The sequence below is a fragment of the Heteronotia binoei genome, chromosome 2, assembly GCF_032191835.1.
Source record: "Heteronotia binoei isolate CCM8104 ecotype False Entrance Well chromosome 2, APGP_CSIRO_Hbin_v1, whole genome shotgun sequence".
Taxonomy (NCBI): domain Eukaryota; kingdom Metazoa; phylum Chordata; class Lepidosauria; order Squamata; family Gekkonidae; genus Heteronotia; species Heteronotia binoei.
The window spans coordinates 51,795,995-51,816,078 of NC_083224.1; the positions used below are offsets into that span (position 1 = coordinate 51,795,995).

At 44.5% G+C, this 20,084-nt stretch overlaps 1 protein-coding gene across 2 annotated transcripts in view; it reads left to right on the forward strand.

The window, feature by feature from the left end:
• Positions 1–20,084, forward strand: part of DLGAP4 (DLG associated protein 4) — a 422,133-nt gene that overhangs the window by 297,706 nt on the left and 104,343 nt on the right. For both annotated transcript variants that reach the window (XM_060230962.1, XM_060230961.1), the window contains one exon: positions 4,741–5,772. In XM_060230962.1, coding sequence (XP_060086945.1) covers positions 4,819–5,772 — 954 coding nt within the window. In that variant the 5' untranslated portion in view covers positions 4,741–4,818. The remainder of the gene's footprint in view (positions 1–4,740; positions 5,773–20,084) is intronic.

Genomic DNA, 20,084 nt, shown 5'->3' on the forward strand with positions numbered 1-20,084 from the left:
TTCAGAGCAGAGAGGGGCTAAGAAAGGAAGAAATGCTGCCTGTTTTCTCTGGTGGACACCTCTTAGAGTCAACTGACTGGCAAGGAGCTCCATAGTTGCTTTCTGAAACTGCTGCCAGGTGGTGATGTTTGTGCCTGCTCCTCACTGCTGCTCTGCTGCTATGGTCCTTCTGTCCATCCCTCTGAGATTTGGTAGGGAAACATCCCTTAGTAAGGGGTATGATCCCTACAAAAGCCATCCAAACTGAGAGAAAAGTGGAAAAATGACTGCTGACATTTTGTTTTGACTTTGTATCTACTAAGGATGTGAAATGGTATAGTATAGCCCAATCTCATCAGATCTCAGAAGTAAGCAGGATTGATACATGGATGGGAGACCACTAAGGAAGACTTTGCAGAGGAAGGCAATGGCAAACCTTCTCTGCTTAATCACTTGACTTGAAAACCCTATGGGGTCATCATAAATCAGCTGTGACTTGATGGCACTTTACACACATACACTATCATCACATCATGAGAAGACAAGAGTCACTAGAAAAGGCAGTAATGCTAGGGAGAGTTGAAGGCATCAGGAAAAGAGGAAGACACAACATGAGATGGATAGGATGCTTAGGAGGTCATTATTTCATAGTGTCCACCATAATTCGGAAGCAGCTTATGGCATATAGCACATAACATACCCAGATTGTGGCACACTTTCTTCTGTTTGTCTCAAGGCATGATCTCTTTGTTGAGGGATGCAGTCCCTGAAAATGTAATTGATACTGGATGGGGGAAAAATGATTGCATAGCCAGAGATGTGAATCCCACTGTAATTTCCATTTATCTTTGTTTGAAAACAAATGAGACTTTAAAACCTTTGTGTGTTTTTTCTGAATTCATTTGGAAATGATAGCTCATTTCTCCTAGAGGAGTGATTTATCTTGGTCCCTACCCTTGCACCAGGTTAGTTATTTTCCAGGGCCACAAATTCTGCAAGCCCTGATGTAGAGCCAGGCAATTAGGGTTGCCGGGTCCTACCTTGTCACCAGTGAGGGACTTCGAGGGGTGTTCCTGGAGGGGGCATCCCAGTGTGACAGCATCACATAGAAGTGACATCATCATATTAGGGATGCAGCCCCATGGAAGGCACTGTCTGCTCCCCACATGCCTGAACTCCAAGAGGTGAATTTGCCACTTGGAATTCAAGCACACATGGGCCCCACTTGCAAAAAGTGCAAGCAGGGACCATGCACCTAGAGCTTTTTTTGAGCAGGAATGACTTGGCATCAGGGGGTGTGGCCTAATATGCAAATGAGCTCCTGGGTGTGAGTTCCTGCTGGGATTTTTCTACACAAAAGCCCTGAGTGAAACAATGGTGATGTCAGGAATTCATATGCAAATGAGTTCCTGCTCGGCTTTTTCTACAAAAAAAGCCCTGTAACCTGAGACATTACTGAGTCCATGCTGGGTCTTCCTCTTTACCTGCTGTCTTCAATTTAGCAATGAAGTACAGTTTATAACAAAAACATTACATATTGTCTCTGCAATTCTCTATAACAGGAAAAATGCTCAGATGGCTCAAGGACTGTTATAGAGAATTGCAGAGACCTTAGGTCCCATGAGAGTTTTGAAAAATTGTGTCTTCATTGATGTTTGGATTTTTTAAATAATCCCATGCCTGAGGAAATTATTGGAACAGGAAGTGAAAGTTAACAGTCCTGTTGCAGATTGGGATTCATGGGATTAATGGAAATTGTCTATCTACTGTGAATTTCGAGTTTGAACATAATTATTGAAGTTTTACATCAAATACTGAATTGTATGTATGGCTGTTTTGCCTGGGAATATTGAATTTGTAATGTTTTTGTGATAAATTGTATTTCATAGTAATTTGAGTCGCAATAACCTTTTTAGGTGAGTTTTTGCCTTGAGCTTTTTGTGACTTCTCTCCTTCTATTGCATTCAGTTTGGCAATGGCATCTATACTATATTAGCCACTTAAATCTGCAGACTGGGGCCACATGAAAGCTAAACAGATTTTTCAGCAAACTTGGGGTGCTCCCCAGGTTTGCAGAAAAATCTGAAATCTTTCTTTTTAAAAAACCTATGTGGCGGGGAGTAATTCCCCCAAAGTAAAGTAGCATTTTACTTGTGCTTGTGAACTTACCTCACTGGGCTTGGCAACAGTGGTGATGGTGCAGCCCAAAAGCCCCACTGAGCCTGCTGGCAGTGGCTGCACAGCCCAGGAGCTTCATGGGGCATGCCACCACCAGCATGCAACTCATAAATTGCACTGGGTCTGAAAGCAGCTGCATCACCAGAGAGTCCCTCTGGTGTCAGCAGTGGTGGCCACACAGTCCAGTGATGCCCCTGAGTTGTGCTAGGCCTGATGCAAAAGTGAGGGAGGGAATCCCCTCACAAATGTCGCAGGCCCATATGTGAGTGGCTCCTGGAAATTTTAATTTAATTTTTCAATCCATACCCCGCCCTGTCCCTCATGCAAGAGTGCTGAAAGTTGTCCTTGATGAGCCCGCCCAGAGCAGATCCGGGTGAACCATTGAGACTGGGGGGTGGCCGAGGGGTGAGGCCATCCAGAGCAGCTCTGAACAAGCTGCCAAGACCGGAGAGACGGTGAGCCTGTTGGCTGCTAGGGAGCCCAGGAGCCACACTGGACCCTGCAGGCAAGTGGGGGGGATGGGATTTCCTTGCAAGTATTGTGGGTTCCCACTTGTGTGTTCTATTACCATCTAACAGCATCCAGATATTCTATCACTACAAAATACAACAATCCCTTTTAAAAACTATGCTCAGCTAAGGAAAGCTAACAAGGGAAACTGACTAAAGAGTATGGGCACAATTTGCTTAAATGTTCTTCCCAAGCCCATGGAAATGAATGGGAAGTACACAAGCTGTAATATGACTTCACAGTCACTAGCAGAACGAATTTCAGTACTGCGTGAAGAATTGTCTTTCCCCCTGTGATGTGCTTCATAGCTTGTAAAGCATATGCCTTGTCCTACATCAGGCCTACATAACGTGACCCTGGAAGATAGCCAAGCTGGACAGATGGCCCCATCAAGATCATTTCCTGCTTCTGATGATGGTGGCCAAGAAACCAAAGCTTCTAAAGAAAGCAGGCATAAAAATGCAATAATGCACCTGGTTATCTTGACTATTTCCGCAAGGATGAAAGAATCCCTTTGCTGCAGGGTAGGAGCTAATTGCCTGCAGCAATCAGGAAGGAAGATTTGATGGCTATTATCTTAGCATGAATAGCCACAAATGCTCTTACTAATGTGGGATTGTGCGCAGAGGACTCTGCGTTCTTTCTCTCCTATATGCATATGTATGGGCAGATCCATATGGATGTTCCAGAGCCCAAACACATGATTGATGTTCCTGAATTGTCCTTGACCTTTCTGCTTGTCCAATCAGCCTTGTTGTGGGGAAAATCATGGCCCATTGCTATGCTGCCCTGACTGCCTACTCCACCGAGTCACTTGCCTCATCTCTATGCAGGTTCTTGTTTGCACTCTTATCATTACCATCGCAGTGAATCGCAGAGCGTCTCACAGCTGCTTGCTTCTAAACTCTGGAGTGCCTAATGTACAATAGCATGATGAGGAATGGAAAAGGAGCCAAGCCAAAGCAGTTGGCAAGCCAGAATATATAAGAATGCAAATAATGTTGCCTTTCATATTTCTGCAAGCAGTTATCAAGGCACAACTCTGATAGATATGACTCTAATATGAGGCTGGATCCAGGTTTGCAAAACCTATAGGCAAAACAACCTCTTAATGTCAAGAACAAATCCATAAGGGGAAGCAAGAAATATATATTTGATCTGTTCATAAATATTGTTGTTGTTTGGCTTGATTTCTTGGGTTTTTGTTTACTTAGTCCAATTTATTTTTGTTTGACTTTATCAGCTTAAATCTTCAGTGTTTTGCACTTAACTGGGTATGAATCAGGCTTTCTTTCTTATAGACTGTTTCCATCTGTATCCCAAACTAGCTCTTATTAAACTAGCTCTCGTTCTGTTTTCTTGCAGAGAAAGATTAATCTATGTTGATTTGTGATAATTCTAGAATTCTTGTCTATTTCCAAGATTATTGTGATGCACTTAGAAAGATGCAACTCCATTTAGGATGGCGCTATGTGTATAGAATTCTAGCCTGAAGGATAGATTTGATGGAAGGATGAAGTATAAATGGGTGTTGCAGGGAAGCAGTTGAGTTTGTGTTGGTGTACATATGTAGGTGTATGAATGTGATACTAAACATCTCCCTTCACAGTGAATCTTCTGGATTTCTCTAGCACGCTCTCTTTCTCTATTATAACTGATTTGAATCCATGGCTTTATATGTTCCTAGGCAAATTGCTAAACATTTTCACATTCCTAGCCTATTAAAATAAGTAGATTTTACATGAGAACAACTGAAAACATAGAATTCAATTAACTATGCTAGAGACATCCAGATTTACTGTAAGATTCTGAGGGGAGATAGTACCAACACGGAGCAACATAAACATATGTCATCTTTTGAACTGACTGTGCCAGTTCCTGAGTCTCTCATGGAGTCCTAACATTCATTCACTCACTCATGGAACCCTAATATTCATTCATTCATTCATTTATTCATTCATTCATTCATTCTCTCCATGACATTAGTATGTATTAGACAGTTGGGTACAAAGATCCTGAAAAATCATTTGTCTATCAGTCACTAATCTAGCTGTCTTTCTTTATTGGTTCTAGGAACATCTCCCAAGAAACTGGACTGACAGAATCTTAGCATTCTCCTCCTGAAGCAATGCTCTAGGAAATACTAGCACCATGAAGGGTTTAGGAGATAACAGAAGCCGCCATCTCTCTGATAATCTGGACTCCCCCCAAGAATCTCTTTATGCCACCCAGGACAGGAATCCTTATCTCCTTAGCCCCACAGATTCCTATACCATGGATCCTCGGTTCCCCACTCCAAACTCCCTTCATAGTGACTGTCTCCTTCCACTCAACAACCAGATTTCCAACAGTAGCACATTTCCACGGATCCATTACAACTCCCACTTTGAGGTGCCTGATGAGAACCCATTTCCAAGCCATGCGCAAGCCACCAAGATCAACAGGCTCCCTGCCAACCTTCTAGACCAGTTTGAGAAACAACTTCCCATCCACAGAGATGGCTTCAGCACCCTCCAGTTCCAGCGAAGCTCCGATTCCAAACAGCGAAGTGAGAGCCCTGGAAGGATCCGGCATTTGGTTCACTCAGTCCAAAAGCTTTTTGCTAAGTCACAATCACTGGAAGGTGCCTCCAAAGGTAGCATCAATGGCAAGAAAGGCACAGAGGACTCAAAGCAGAACCGCAGGAGCAAGAGTAAGGACAGGGCAAAAACTACTGAAACCAAGCGCAGGACCAGATCCAACATATCAGGATGGTGGAGCTCAGATGACAATCTAGACAGTGACACATGCAGTTATCGTAACCCTATGGGCCTCATGACACTTGGCCGGCAGCCAGATCACAGCCAGCCTAGGTACTTCATGCACGCTTACAACACGATTAGTGAACACATGCTGAAATCCTCCAAGAGCAATAATGACCTCAAGGTCACCCCTTGTACCAACATGCCCATCAACAGTGAGTCCAACTACATCAAAAGAGGTTCCTGGTCCACACTCACACTCAGTCATGCCCGGGAGATGTGCCAAAAGGCTTCCGCTACCATTGACCGAGCTCTGCTGAAATCCAAGTCCTGCCATCAAGATTTAGCCTATCAGTACTTGCAGGTCAGTGCCATGGCTGGGGTCATCTTCCAGTTGTATGCATGTTTTGTATAGGACACTATTTCATTGTGGTCAAGACTGTTGTTTGCAGGAAAATCAGGATTAAATTATTCATTCTAGGTATATATCAGTTTAAACTATTCTACCCTGTTCTTGCCTGGTTAGAAATAGGTCAGGTCAAGAAATTTATAGTAGAAACAGATTTATTAGGGTTAGAATCTTGAAAAGGTCATCTAGTCTGATTTTAGCTGAACACAGATTGTTATCAGTTTTATCACAGATTATTAGCAGCTACTACTAAATCCTAACATGAAACATATGGGAGACAGTGAATTTATTGTTGAATCTGTATATACTGTTGATCCCAATGGAAAAAGACTGAGCCACAATTAACATATGATTCGTTGATTCTAATGGTGTTTAATAATAACTGGATGAATTGTGCTGATTAAAATAACAAGAAAAATTAAGCGTAAACTAGAGGCGCAAAAATGTGTGCAGAAATCAAGGGATAAACCAAAGCAGAATGGGGGCAGAACCAATGACAAAAACCCATGAGGAAAAGTCCCAAGTGAAACAGTATTTTTGTAAGATGGGCATCAGTGTTTTTGTAAGATGGGCAAGAACAGAGATCAAGTCATTTAGGTTGCACAGACAGCTTTCTGACATTCCATTATAGTGACTGGACAGGGTTAAACAGATGCTGCCTTGAACAGATGGGCTAATGTTCATACACATAAAACTCTAACGATCAATAGGGTGACCAATGTCGTAGCCAGGTTGCCCTCACAAACTCAGTTTGGTCTGGAAAATATCTGTGACCCTTCCCTAATGAATACCTCTGCCTCCTTAGGCAGCCCTGTTCCTTCTCAGTCTGAAAATCAATGAGCCTATGGCAACTGGAAATAACTCTCTAGAAAGAAAACCTTTATAAAGTTTGGCTGTCAGTGTAATTTTGTTGGGGAGTTTCAGTCTTCAAAACTTAGGAGGTGAACAAACATTTAACAGGACTCTAAGACCCTTTTTCTCAACAATGGTGGAATCTCAGAGTCCTTATACACAATGACTTTTTAAACAGAAAATGTGCTGGAGGGGGGAATCAAACACTATATTGTCATTATGTGAGTGTCCCTATTTCTGTACACAATACAATAAATGACTCTGTCCACGCAAAATGGAAAGGTATGTTATTTAACAAAGGTCAGTTATTTGAAGGAGAAGGAAGAAGATGTACTGTTATGAACAGACAGCATTGTTGGGGGGGGACCTACTAGTTTGTGTGTGCTATGGTTGCCCCACACTAGCCATTTACATGAATGAGCAAACAATGTCCAGTCCACAGTGAATTGTTAGTGTGAAAATAACCATAAATCTCATTCCAGCATTCTTTTTGTAGTCCTTGTGCCCCACCTCCCTTTTGCAGACCTCATTTATGGCAATTTTTGTCTAAATCTGAGAACACAATTGTAGTGCCACTCTGAATGGACAAAGTACTGTAAAGAATTCTCAAAACTACAGATCTTTTATTTCTCTGTTCTATAACCATTTCCCTTATTTGCTTAATTAGCTACCTCCTATTCACTCGAGGCTGAAGCATTCCTGATTTGATCCCTAATCGCCAGGCTTTGTTTGTAGAGGAGACAGTTTAATACTGCTTTATCTTTGCAGCCAATGGAATGGCTCATTAATTATCTTTCTTAATTTGATTAGTTATATTCTTACAAAATGACTATAAAAATAAAAGAACAATTAATGAGCAGTAGCTTCAGCCACAAAGGGAAAAACAATAAAATATCTTCTCCTCTACCAGAAAAACAAGAGCCTTAATTAAGGCTTGGTTCAGCCACCATGAATGAACATGAAATATCCAGTTCAAATCCCACTTCTGGAAATTTTAATAGGAGATCTTCCCCCACCCCCAGCAAATCACCATCTCAGTCTTCCTCCATATCTCTCGTTTCAGTATGAAGATTACAGGGTTCTTCTAAGGATTACTAAGAAAATTTATAGGAAATGCATGAACACTGTACATTAAAATGTAATTCTTGTTGTTTAGTCCTGATGTGGCTTTTCTTCATCAGCCTATTTAAAGAGAATTGGCTATTTCCAAAAGAACATCAAACCGTTATGCCAATAAAGGCAGTTGACCAAATTCTTGAAGTACATAAAAATATTGTTTATTATCTTTTTACTCTATCCTCCCTCCAGGTAGTTCAGGGTTGCATTTGTGCCCCCCCCCCGCCCCCCGCAATCATAACAACCTTGAGAAGCAAGCTGGGACAGTAAATGGTTACAAAGCTCTTGCTGTACCACAGTGTTAACATCCCATGTCTGTCTCTCTCTAGAATAAGAGCTTCAATAATAGAACGGAGTCCATTTATATTATATAATTCTGCCTGTGATTTCAAGGGTGACCAGTATCTCTATATGCTACTTGCCCAATATACTTGTGTGTGTAAAGTGCTGTCAAGTCGTAGCCAAGCTAACTTATGGTGACCCCAGCAAGGAGCTTTGAAAGCAAGAGACGAGAAGAGGTAGTTTGCCATTGCCTTCCTCTGCAGAGTCTTCCTTGGTAGCCTCCCTTCCAAGTACCACCCCTGCTTAACTTCCAAGATCTGACCAGATCAGGCCATACAATGCTACCTTTCCTCCCCCAATGTTTTACAAAGGGCTGTACACAAAAAGCAAATGGATTTGCCTCCAGTCTATTCCATTGTGGGCAAAGAATCATAGCTAATGCAATTGTCACGCTAAGACATTTTAGCAGGACAAGGAAATAAAACACAGTTTTGTTCTGGGTACCAATAATGTCCTAGTTCCAGTGCCTTGTTGTATCCCAATACATGCAAAACAGAGTTTTAATCCTTAGTCCAGCAGTTCCTCATTCCAGTAGTCCTTTTAAGCCTCGTCCCATATCCAACACTGTCTGCATGCATATTTGTGCACAGTAAAGTGTTAGAGTATCAGTGTAGTCCTGTATATTTTTCTTCCTCAGTGGAAGTCACTGGTTTGTAATCCAGAACAGACCAGCTAGACTTCCTGAACATTCAAGATCACCAGTTTTGGGGAATTAGATATAAATCTTTTGCTTTGCCAAGGAATCAGATGAAAGCATTTGAGGCATACTGTGGTTCCTGTTAAAGGAAAATTTAAGGAACTCTTTGCAGGTCTGCCTTCCTTTGAAATTAATGCAGGAGATCTTCATGAAAATTTGATTATTTTGCAATGACAGACTGAGAAACTGCTTTAGGGGAGCAACAGGAAGCACAGTCCATGTCAGCTGCCAGACATTTCAGCAGCAGGGTCCAGTTGCCATATTTCATAGAATCATAGAATTGGAAGGGACCTTCAGGATCATCTAGTCCAATCCCCTGCACAATGCATGTAATTTACAAGCACCTCCCCCCAAACACCCCCAGTGACCCCTGTTCCATGCCCAGAAGGTGGCAAAAAACCTCCAAGATCTCTAGTCAAATTGGCCTGGAGAAAAGCTGCTTCGTGGCCCCAGAGTGTCAACTAGCATTTCCCTGAGTGTGTAAGAAATATATTTGCTATACTGCTGGGTTGCCTTGCCATTACTAAGAGAGGGTGAACTTTAGCTTTCAGCCCAGTAGAATCATATAACCTGAGGAGCCAATGGGCTGACTCAGTCATAGCTCCTTAATATGGACAACTTGCAGGTTGAACTACTCAACAGACTATCTGAAATACTATTGTACCTCCTGCCTGCCGCTGGCTATCAGCCCTGACACCAAGTAGCATCATTAGAGGACATTAGAATCCAGCATGCACACAAAATACAATTTTTCTCAGCTCTCTCTTTTTTCTAACTCATGCAGGAAGAATAGAAGATACTCTTCCCCAGGCAATATCACCTAAAGCCTTGTCCCTGCCTTCCAATTTTAAAAAAGTCATTTGCATTTCATTAGGCTGAGCAGACACACTGAAGGGATCCTTGCTCACTGGGCACTGGACAGTTCACCTTCAGTTCATTTTGCTTGGGGCCAATCTCTCTACTTACAGATGCAGTGTGATGATTTCGATATGTTTCCCAAGCCCACAACAGTGTTGTCTTGTCAAGTTTTTCCAGTTCTGGTACTCTTCTGAATTCTGTCAGACATTGGACGCATTGTGCATGTGAATCTTAGTTTTTGTATGGAGAGACACATTTGTACCTTCTACAATGGTGTATCCTGTGGTGGTTATCCTGGACCATATTTTATTCATTTATAGATAAAGCTTTTAGACTGCCTTCCCCTGTGCACACAAGGCTCAGGGTGGTGAACAATAAACACATTCATAAATTGATAAAAACAGTTCAAAGCAGTGGAATAACACACAGTTCAAACATTACCAGATGGCACTAAAAACGTCAGATTGTGCCACTGTGTTGTGAGGGAGACAGAAAACATGGGGAGGGCAATTGCCAGACAAGGTGGAGCCCACCACTGTCCTCAACCAAAACCCTGGTGGAACATCTCTGCCTTGCAAGCCCTGTGGAACTGCATTAGGTCCTGCAGGACATGGATGTTATTTAACAGAGAGTTCCACCAGGTTGGGGCCAAAGCTGAAAAGACCCTGGCTCTGGTCAAGGATAGCCAGATGTCTTTCAGGCTGGGGATCACCAGGAGGTTCTCTGCAGAGCATAGTGCTCTTCAAGGGGTATGCCAGAGGTGGTCCCAAAAATGCATGAGTTCCAGACCATTTTAGGGCCTTAAAATTTAATACCAGAACCTTGAACCTGATCCAGTACTCCACCTGGAGTGGGTGCAGCTGGCACAGCACTGGTTGTATATGAGCTGTCCATGGTGTTCCAGTAAGGACCTGTGCTGCCACATTCTGGACCAGCTGCAGTTTCCCTCTTTGAATGTTCTTTTTGCTATTCCTTCAATTGTATGATCATGGAATTCTTATGGGACTGGAAATAGGGAAATGCCTTGCTGCAGAATTTTCTCTATTTTACCAAGTGGAGACATGGAAGGGGTAAAGTTCTTTTTTATATCCAGTGGAAGTAAGTTCTGTAGCACCAGAGTGGGGGAGTACACAGCCTTCAGATACTTAGAAATCTTGTTTGTTTTTTAGGGGAAGCAGTCCATAGGGATTTCCTACCACCACCTATAATCCAAAATGAGGGAGTCCTCAAATGCTGTACCATGTAAATTACCAAATGATTTGGGAGGGATGTTCATTATCTTTAGAACTGTATTGTTCTGGAATCTGTACAAAAAGCCATACAACTGCCAGGTGGTAAAACCTTGAAGCAACACTGATGAGCAGCAGCATCCTGCCAAGACAGAATATGGTGTTCCAGGATATAATGGGCACAAAGAAAGGGACATGTCCCCTACTGACTCGTCTCCTCTACCAAGGACATGTGCAGAAACCAAATCGACACCATCATGTCTGCTCTAACATTTCATTGCTTTTGGATTTGCAACTTGTGCCACACGTGCATCCCACCATAGTGGCTGGGAAAATAGGACAGTGACTGAAATGGCATTTCTCTGCTTCCCAAGGGACTCTGTGTCCTGAGCAGTCATCTAGAAACTAGTGACATGGACACAGTGATATGGTTGTGTATTTCAAGAATAGTGATTAAAACTAGAAATGGGTAGGAGGGGCATTGGCAAGACTTGAGGCTCACACAGCTCAACCATGCCAGAGGTCAAGGGTATTTAGGTTTCCAAACTTCCAAAATTATAAGCCAGGCATCAGAAGCCAATTGCAAATGCTTTGAATTCTGAAATTTGACTTATTTTTATGCTTTGTCTTTTGCCAGCCTACTTGACTTCCAGTAGCTAGCAATTATCCAGCAACCCCAACCCACCCCCACCCCAAAAAATGGTGCAGACTGGAAATCTAAAAAGTATAAGCTGCAGTTTGACACAGTTTTTGCACTTGGAACTAGTTATGAAACATAAACTGTAATCAGTGAGAAATGTGGTGCTGACTATTCCATGAGAGATACTTGGATGCTGGGGAACTGTGAAAGGTGATTCAAGATGGAATTTAGCTGCAAAAATCAGTCTGGAGGGGTTGGTGATATAGACCAAGGCCAAGGCACTGCATCATTTCTCAATCAAAAAGAACATACCCAGCTGCCTCCAGCCCCCAAAGGGGCACAAGACAGATTAGGGGTCCCCCCCCACCAGAGCTTAAAGGAGCCCTGGGGGTGAGGGATGTTCAGCCAGGGAGAAGTTTCAGAGAGTGCTGCTATCAAACTCCTAGTGAGGACTGCAGTTCTCACTGAAAAACGATTGATTTCTAGACTAGAACAGTACCCCTGGAGAAAATGGCAGCTTTGGACTATGGCATCGCATCCCTGCTGAATTCCCTCCCCTCCCCAGACTCTGCTTTCTGCTACTAAATTATACAAAGTGTCCCTGGTGTTACATGGAATTTAGCCATTTAAATCCTAATTCATGCCAGTTTGGTGTAGTGGCTAAGTGCATGGACTCTTATTTGGGAGAACTGGGTTTGATTCCTCACTCCTCCACTTGCACCTGCTGGAATGGCCTTGGGTCAGCCATAGCTCTTGTAGAAGTTGTCCTTGAAAGGGCAGCTTCCAGGAGAGCTCTCTCAGCTCCACCTACCTTGCGGGGTGTCTGTTGTGGGGGAGGAAGGTAAAAGAGATTGTAAGCTGCTCTGAGATTCAGAGCGGAGGGTGGGGTATAAATCCAATACTTTCTTCTGCTACTAAGCTTAGAAGGAGGCTCTAGGTATAAGTGAAGCTGATATGGGGCTGTGATGCTGGTCTAGGCTTTCCCTTTTAAGTTCCCCAGCCAGGAACCTGGCAACCCTACCACCATCACCTGAAATGCTGTTGAGAAGAAATGGGGGAGGAGATTGGGGCATATGTTGGCCCTGGTTTAACCATTGAGTCTTTGTAAATCCTAGAGTATCCTGTGACATAGGGTTGCCAGCCCCCAGGTGGGAGCAGGGGATTCCCTGATTTTGTGGGCTCCTGCCCACTGCTGGCCAGTGGGGAAAGCCCTGCCCCCAATAGCCACCACCCAGCATGGCATCCTGTGATGTCATCATGCCATGGACATCACACAGTAACACTCTGGTATTTTGAGCAAAACTATAGCTTTTTGCCCAAAATACCAGACCTCTGCCATTCAATGCCCCCAATGTGATGATGTCACTTCTGCGTGAAAGCAACATGCTGGGGTTGTCGGATGCTGCCATGCTGCCATGTTGCCTTGCCCCCTGCTCCCAGAAAGCTCCCAGACACACACATCCCACTAGTGAGAAGGTAGGACCTGGTAACCCCACTGTGACATCGCTTCTGTTTTTTACTAAAAGTAGTTTTAGAGAGCCAGCACGACACCGGGACACGAGGCCCCTTATTGCTCTCAGAGGGTTCCTGTTATGGCCTGGCTACCCTCCTCGGCTCTGAAGTGGTAACTCTGTTTCTGGGGTGACTACTGGGGAGGGGGGGGGGTGTTCACAAAGTTGATTGCCTATAGAGAAACCAAGCCAAGCAGGGACTGGAGACTGGACTAGAGCCTACCTATCTGACTTGTTGGGTTTCCGGACTCATGCAGGTCCAACTGCATGATGCACAAGGAGTTGTTGTTTGCTGCACTGCAGAAACTTAAGTGTAGCCATCAGTCCATGGTAGTTTTCTCAGTGGGGCAAATAATGTCTCTTCAAGGCCATTTCTGGGCTGGAAAACATCATGGAAGGTTTAGGTTCCTACTCCCCATGGTCCTGATCCAAATGGGGCCCACACATCCATGGGACTTCAGTTCTGAGTACAAACTCCCAGGGCACATCTGATCTATAGTATAAGAATTGGCCTTCAGTCAGTGGGTGCTCTCAGATAAGAGCCCGACATGAGTTAGGGCTGCTAACAACTAGAATAGACCAGGAGTTCTCCTGGAATAACAGTTGCTTTCCAAAACTGCAGAAATTTCACAACCTGGAGTTGGCAGCTCCTAGTCATGAGCGCTTAGGAATTTGGCCCTGAGTTAATTATACAGGAATTCTGTCTTGTTTTTTGCCCTTTCAAACTGACTTACCATAGCCCAGGAAACCCTCTTAACCATGCACCAGAAATTTCCAGCTACAGACATGGAGGACATACATGAAAATGCAATATGATTGAAAGATGCTCTTTCTAGTCTGTTTGCCACTGGTTAGGCTGGAAACAATCTCTAGAACCAGACTGTTCCCATGCCAACCCCTCAGAAAGAAGCAGCTGAACCCAGTAATGCTCTAGACAGCAAAGTGATGGGGCTCCATCTTCCAGCATTACTTGTAATGTTGCAGGAAAAGGAACAATACTCAGAGATACTTAGCAAACCTAGTCTTGTGATATTGTCTGTCTGTCTGTCAGATCTAACTAAATGGATGCAAGGATGATTTTTCATGAAACCAGTGAACAGGAGACTCCCCTAAAGAGGGTTACCAGTCTCCAGGTGGTGGCTGAAGAGCTCCTGGAATTACAACTGATCTCTGGGTTACAGTGATTGTTTCGCTGGAGTAAATGGCTGCTTTAGAAGGTGAACCCTATGGCATTATACCACACTAAGGTCCCTCCCCAAGCTCCTCCTCTCAAAATCTTCAAGTATTTCCCAATCCAGAATTGAGAACCCTGGCAACCCTGCAATGAACTGAGAGCCTCTTTAGCTGCTCTCAAACTCCTTGCTTTGGTGGAGGGAAAGTGAGCTGTTCCTTCCCTGGAGTGGGAAGCATTCTTCATCCTAGCTTTGGGAGGGAAGTGAGAAATGAATCAAAAGCCTATGAGCTTTACCGCAACCAGAGGTGTCAGATGCAATTACTCTGTCAAACAAGTGCAAAACATTTCATACAAGTCTCACAAGGAGTAGCCAGTGGGTGTTCACTTTGGGGCTCGAGTGACGCAGGCATGTGGCTTGATCAGCAAGCCTCAATTCCTTGTTGTCCTCTGGGGATGAGATAACTTTGATGGGACCAACTAAAGCTGCGACCGCTTGAGCCAATGAGAACTCCCAGCCAGCACCTGTTTTATTTATGAACTCTCCCAAGTGGAGATTAAACAGAAGGGAGATTTTATCAAAATAGTGTTTTTTTTCTCATTTGGAGCTTGTGATTGCTCAGGCCCTCTCAGCAGAAGGGGGGGTGGTATTAGGCAGTCCCCGCTGCCCTGATAACCGAATCAGCAAGAACATGCCTATGGCATGACTGGAACCCCTGTTACCCTGGTGTGCTTACAACCCAGCCATGTCTGTTTCCCTTCACACACACACACACACACAAACACACACACCCCTTGATGAATATTTCTTCCAAAGTAGCCAGCCAATCAGAAACAAAGCAATGCCCATTTACAGCACAATCCTAAACAAAGTTACAGACTTCAATAGATTTAAAAGTGTATGATCTGTTTAGGATTGCAGCGTTAGCTCAGTTATCTGCCACCTGCTTAGAACCATGGTTCAGCCACACTGTATGCAAGCAAGGGAAAGAGGAAAGTCTGAAGTAAGACTGACTAAGGTAGAATTGAACCATATGGAAAGAAAGAGCAACGCTTTCCCAATCCATCCAGTTAAGCAGAAGACTGGGGGAGGGGGGGATGAAATAAACTGTGAGGGTTGATGGGGGCAGCTTTGTATCTTTCTTTCCTTCTACTGTTGTACCTACCAGTGTTGCTACCCGAACTTGAATTTTACCTTTTTCACCATTTCTTGGAACTGGAGGATGCATATTCAGGGGCAAGGGGCAGAATCCAGCTAAGCTGTTTTATTCATAGTATGCATGCTTGAACTGGCTCGGTGTACACCGCATGGAGTAGCTGCTGCATACAGCATGCATCTAACTGAATTTTTTTAGTTGTACATGGACCATGAAGTTGAGGAATATGGAAGCTGCAGGGTGTGTTATAAGGCTGCATGGCTGAGTATTGTAGAAAAGAGTCCTTAAAGACTAACAAAATTTCTGGTATGATATGAGCTTTTGTGACTTACTCCTCACTTCTTCAGATACAATTGAAGTTGTCAGATTCCACAGCACACCTGGACACTTCCAGTTTTGAAAGTACTTTGCACATGCCCAGGAGCATCCCTCTGAGTGAGTTTTGGTAAATAGAAGCTGACAACCCAAGAGCCAATTTGGTGTAGTGATTAAGAGGGGAGTCTGTAATCTGGGAGAACTGGGTTTGACTCCCCACTCCTTCACATGCACCTGCTAGTGTGACCTTGATTCATCCACAAACTCTCTCAGAGTTGTTCTCTCAAGACCAGCTTCTCAGAGCTCTCTCAGTTCCACATACCTCAAAGGATATCTGTTGTGGGGAGAGGAAGGGAAAGGAGATTGTAAACTGCTCTGAGACTCCAAGTGAAGGACAGGATATAAATCCAATCTCCTCCTCCTCCTCCTCCCCCTCCTCCACCAAACTGTAGTTGCAAGTGTGTATGTGTGCTTTGTGAAGGATCAACTGAAGAAGCATAGGCCGTTTTCGCACTCACGTTTTACTGGCGCCACGACCATCCTGACGCCGGCGAATCTGCATGGCTTTCGCACCAGAAGCTCCGGCGCTCCCAGAAGCGCCGGCTACTTCCGTCGCTAAGCCAGCGCAAACGGAAATCGCAAAGATGCAGGAAAACGTTTGCGCTGGCTTAGCGACGGAAAGCGCCGGCGCTTCTGGGAGCGCCGGCGCTTCTGTTGCGAAATCCATGCAGATTCGCCGGCGTTAGGAGGGTCGTGGCGCCAGTAAAACGTGAGTGCGAAAACACCCATAGTGGTTACTTAGCACCAGCATCTGGTTTTCAACCAGACATCACAGATTAACTGGAAGGTGATGCCAGAGATGTTGGAGGGGGGGGGCACATAGGCAAAAAACAGATGCCACAACTGGTCCATTGAGTGGGTTTGTCTTGCCCTTTTTTCTTCACTTTTTTCCAGCCCTTTTGTAATTTAATTATTTCTTCCTTAATTATTGCTTCTGATCCTGATTATCATGCTTTATTGATCTTTCATGTGTAGGCCACTGAAAGATCTGTCTGTCAGATTCTTTTCATTCTTGACCTTTCCTCTGTATTCACAGTGGATTATTACAGGAAGGCAGCCATTTCCTTGCTTAAAAGCAGAGCTTCATTAACTGTTATGCTAAACACACCACAGAGTAGGGACCCAGCTCAATTAGGGCCCCTGCTGCTGAAGTTTAATTATTTAGGGTTCCCCAGTGTGAGAAGTATGCTCTCCTTTTTCCCAGCACCAAGTTTCTTTGAAATTCCTTGTAACTCAGAATGTACCGCTGGTTCCCTCATCATAAAGCTGGGCAGCAATGACCATGGCCTCAGCTTGAGGTAAATGTAAACCAATGGTAGTTTGGCCAGTGGGGTGAATGAAGTATTTGGTGCTCTGCAGAGCGTTTGGTATACCAGGAAGAAGACAATGAACAAAAAATGAGTGGAAATGACTGGATAATATAGTGTATGATTGCCTCTGCTTGATGCCAGTAGATGTGAGATGGCATCTGTCTGTGCATCAGATATACCTCTCTCTGACCACCTCACCCTCCCCATTCTTTAATCTGTCCATGTTTAACAATCTGTTTTGTTTCTAAAAAGTTAACCTCAGGTTAAGCCTTGCCGTTTAGAGCCACAGACCTGCAGTCAATTTCATCTCCCTCTCTCTCCCTCCCTCTCCCTCTCCCTCTCCCTCCCTCCCTCTCTCTATCTGTCTGTCTGTCTGTCTGTCTGTCTGTCTGTCTGTCTATCTATCTATCTATCTATCTATCTATCTATCTATCTATCTATCTATCTGTTATCATCTATTTATCACCTCTCTCTCGTCTGTATGTCTGTCTGGCTATCATCTGCCTGCCTGCCTGCCTGCCTACACACCCAGCCTCCCACTCACTTTGCTGGTCTCTCAAGCATGCAAGACTTAACATGGCTACATAATCACAGCTACTTATAGAGGGTTAATACCTACAAAGAGAAACAGAGAGAACTTTCACAGTATAGTATGTAGAGTGCTGGACTGTGATCTGAGAGATCACTGTTCAGATCTCCACTCTGCCATGAAATTTTCTGGACCAGTCACTCAGTCACAGTCCAACCTAGCTCACAAGGTTGTTGTAAGCGGGGAAAGTGAGAAAGCATTACACCGCCATGAGCTGCTTGGTAGAAGGGTAGGATAAAAATGAGTAGATGGTCTAAGCTGCCCTCACTAGTATAGCAGAGGAGGAAAGACTGTGGCTTTGTGGAAGAGCCTCTGCTTGGCATGCAGAAAGTCCCAAGTTCATCCCCCAACATCTCCAGTTGAAAGGACTTGGCAGGTGGTGATGTGAAAGACCTCTGCTTGAGACCCTGGAGAGCTGCTGCCAGTCTGAGTAGACGATATTACTGACCATGATGGGCCAAGACCCTGATTCAGTATAAGGCAGCTTTATGTATGTTCACGTGAGTGAATTTTCTCACACTCCCTGAAGTGTAGATCAATATATTTAAGTCCCTTGGACCTTTTTAACAGCAAAGTCACAATATCTGGACTGAAGAGGTCCAAGAAAGTAAGGCGCATTCAGCCTTTTTGTGCTAAAAACAGAGCACCAGTGCAAGTTGTTATGTGTGTGTAAAGTGCTATCAAGTTACAGCTGACTTGGGTGACTCCTTAGGATATTCAAGGCATGAGTCAAACAGAGGTAGTGTGCCATTGCTTGCCTCTCTGTAGCAACTCTGGTGATCTCCCTTCCAACTGTCAGTCAGGGCCAAACCTGCTTAGTTTACAAGATCTGACAAAATTGGGCTAGCCTGGGCAATCCAGTTCAGAGAATAAGTTGCCATGGCTCCCCACCCCCAAAGAATTCTAGGAATTGTTAGCATTGTGAAGTTCTGAGAATTTTGTTATAGATCCCTAGCCCCCGACAGAACTAGAGTTCCCTGGGTTCCTAGGAAGAAGAAATGGCAGCTAGCTACGACGGTTTAAGTCCATTGTGTGAGTACAACTCAATGGGGGGGAACGGTCCCGGAGGCACCCACTAGTATGTGGGGTCCCACAAGGGGCAGTTCTCTCCCCGATGTTATTTAACATCTATATGCGCCCCCTTGCCCAGATTGCCCGGAGGTTTGGACTTGGGTGCCATCAATATGCTGATGACACCCAACTCTACCTGCTAATGGATGGCCGGCCTGGCTCCGTCCCAGAAAGCCTGGACCTAGCACTGCAAGCCGTGGCAGGCTGGCTCAGACTGAGTGGGCTGAAGTTGAATCCAACGAAGACAGAGGTCCTGTGCTTGGGTCGCGGTGCCCTGGGAAGGGAAATCCCCTTGCCAGTCCTTGACGGTGTGCAGCTTAAAGCGGCACACAAGGTCAAGAGCCTGGGGGTTCTTCTGGAGCCTTCATTATCAATGGAGGCACAGATAGCGGCCGCTGCCAAGTCCGCGTTCTTTCATCTTCGTCGGGCGAAGCAGTTGGCCCCCTTCCTAGAGCGCCGCGACCTAGCAACAGTGATCCATGCTACGGTCACCTCGAGACTGGACTACTGCAACGCCCTCTACATGGGGCTGCCCTTGTGCCGAATTCGGCGGCTACAGCTGGTGCAGAACGCAGCGGCTAGGCTGTTGTTGGGGCTCCCAAGGTGGGAGCACATACAGCCGGGGCTGCGCGGACTGCACTGGTTGCCAGTGGCATACCAAGTTCGCTACAAGGTGCTGGTTATTACCTTTAAAGCCCTATATGGCCGAGGACCTACCTACCTAAGGGACCGTCTCTCCCCATATGAGCCCCAGAGGGCACTGAGGTCATCTGGGAAAAACCAGTTGAATATCCCTGGGCCAAGGGAGGCCAGATTGAAAGCCACCCGGGACCGGGCCTTCTCTATTACTGCTCCATTACTGTGGAACCAACTCCCTGAGGAGGTGAGGGCCCTACGATGTTTAGAGGGATTCCGTAGGGCCTGTAAGACCCACCTTTTCAAGATGGCCTTCAACTAGCGAAAAACTGTGACAAATCTAGATATGCTGCTAGAAATGCTTTTATTCCTGAAATGTTTTACTTCTGAAATTTATTGAAACCTGTTTTAACGCCATACTGTTATGTTAATTTTAATATTCTGTAATTGTTTTAACTATTTTATAAGTATAATTGATGTAATGTGTGTTTTATGTTGTGAGCCGCCCTGAGCCTGCCCTGGCGGGGAGGGCGGGATAGAAATAAAAAATTATTAAAAAATTATTTAAAAAATTATTAAAAATAATATAGTTTTCCAGAAACAAAAATTCTGGAAGAAAGGAAACCAAATAACTATCGCCAAACTGGCTGAAAGGACATTTCTTATTTGGGGCTAGCTCTTATTCAATACCACAACAACTTTATAAATAGTAA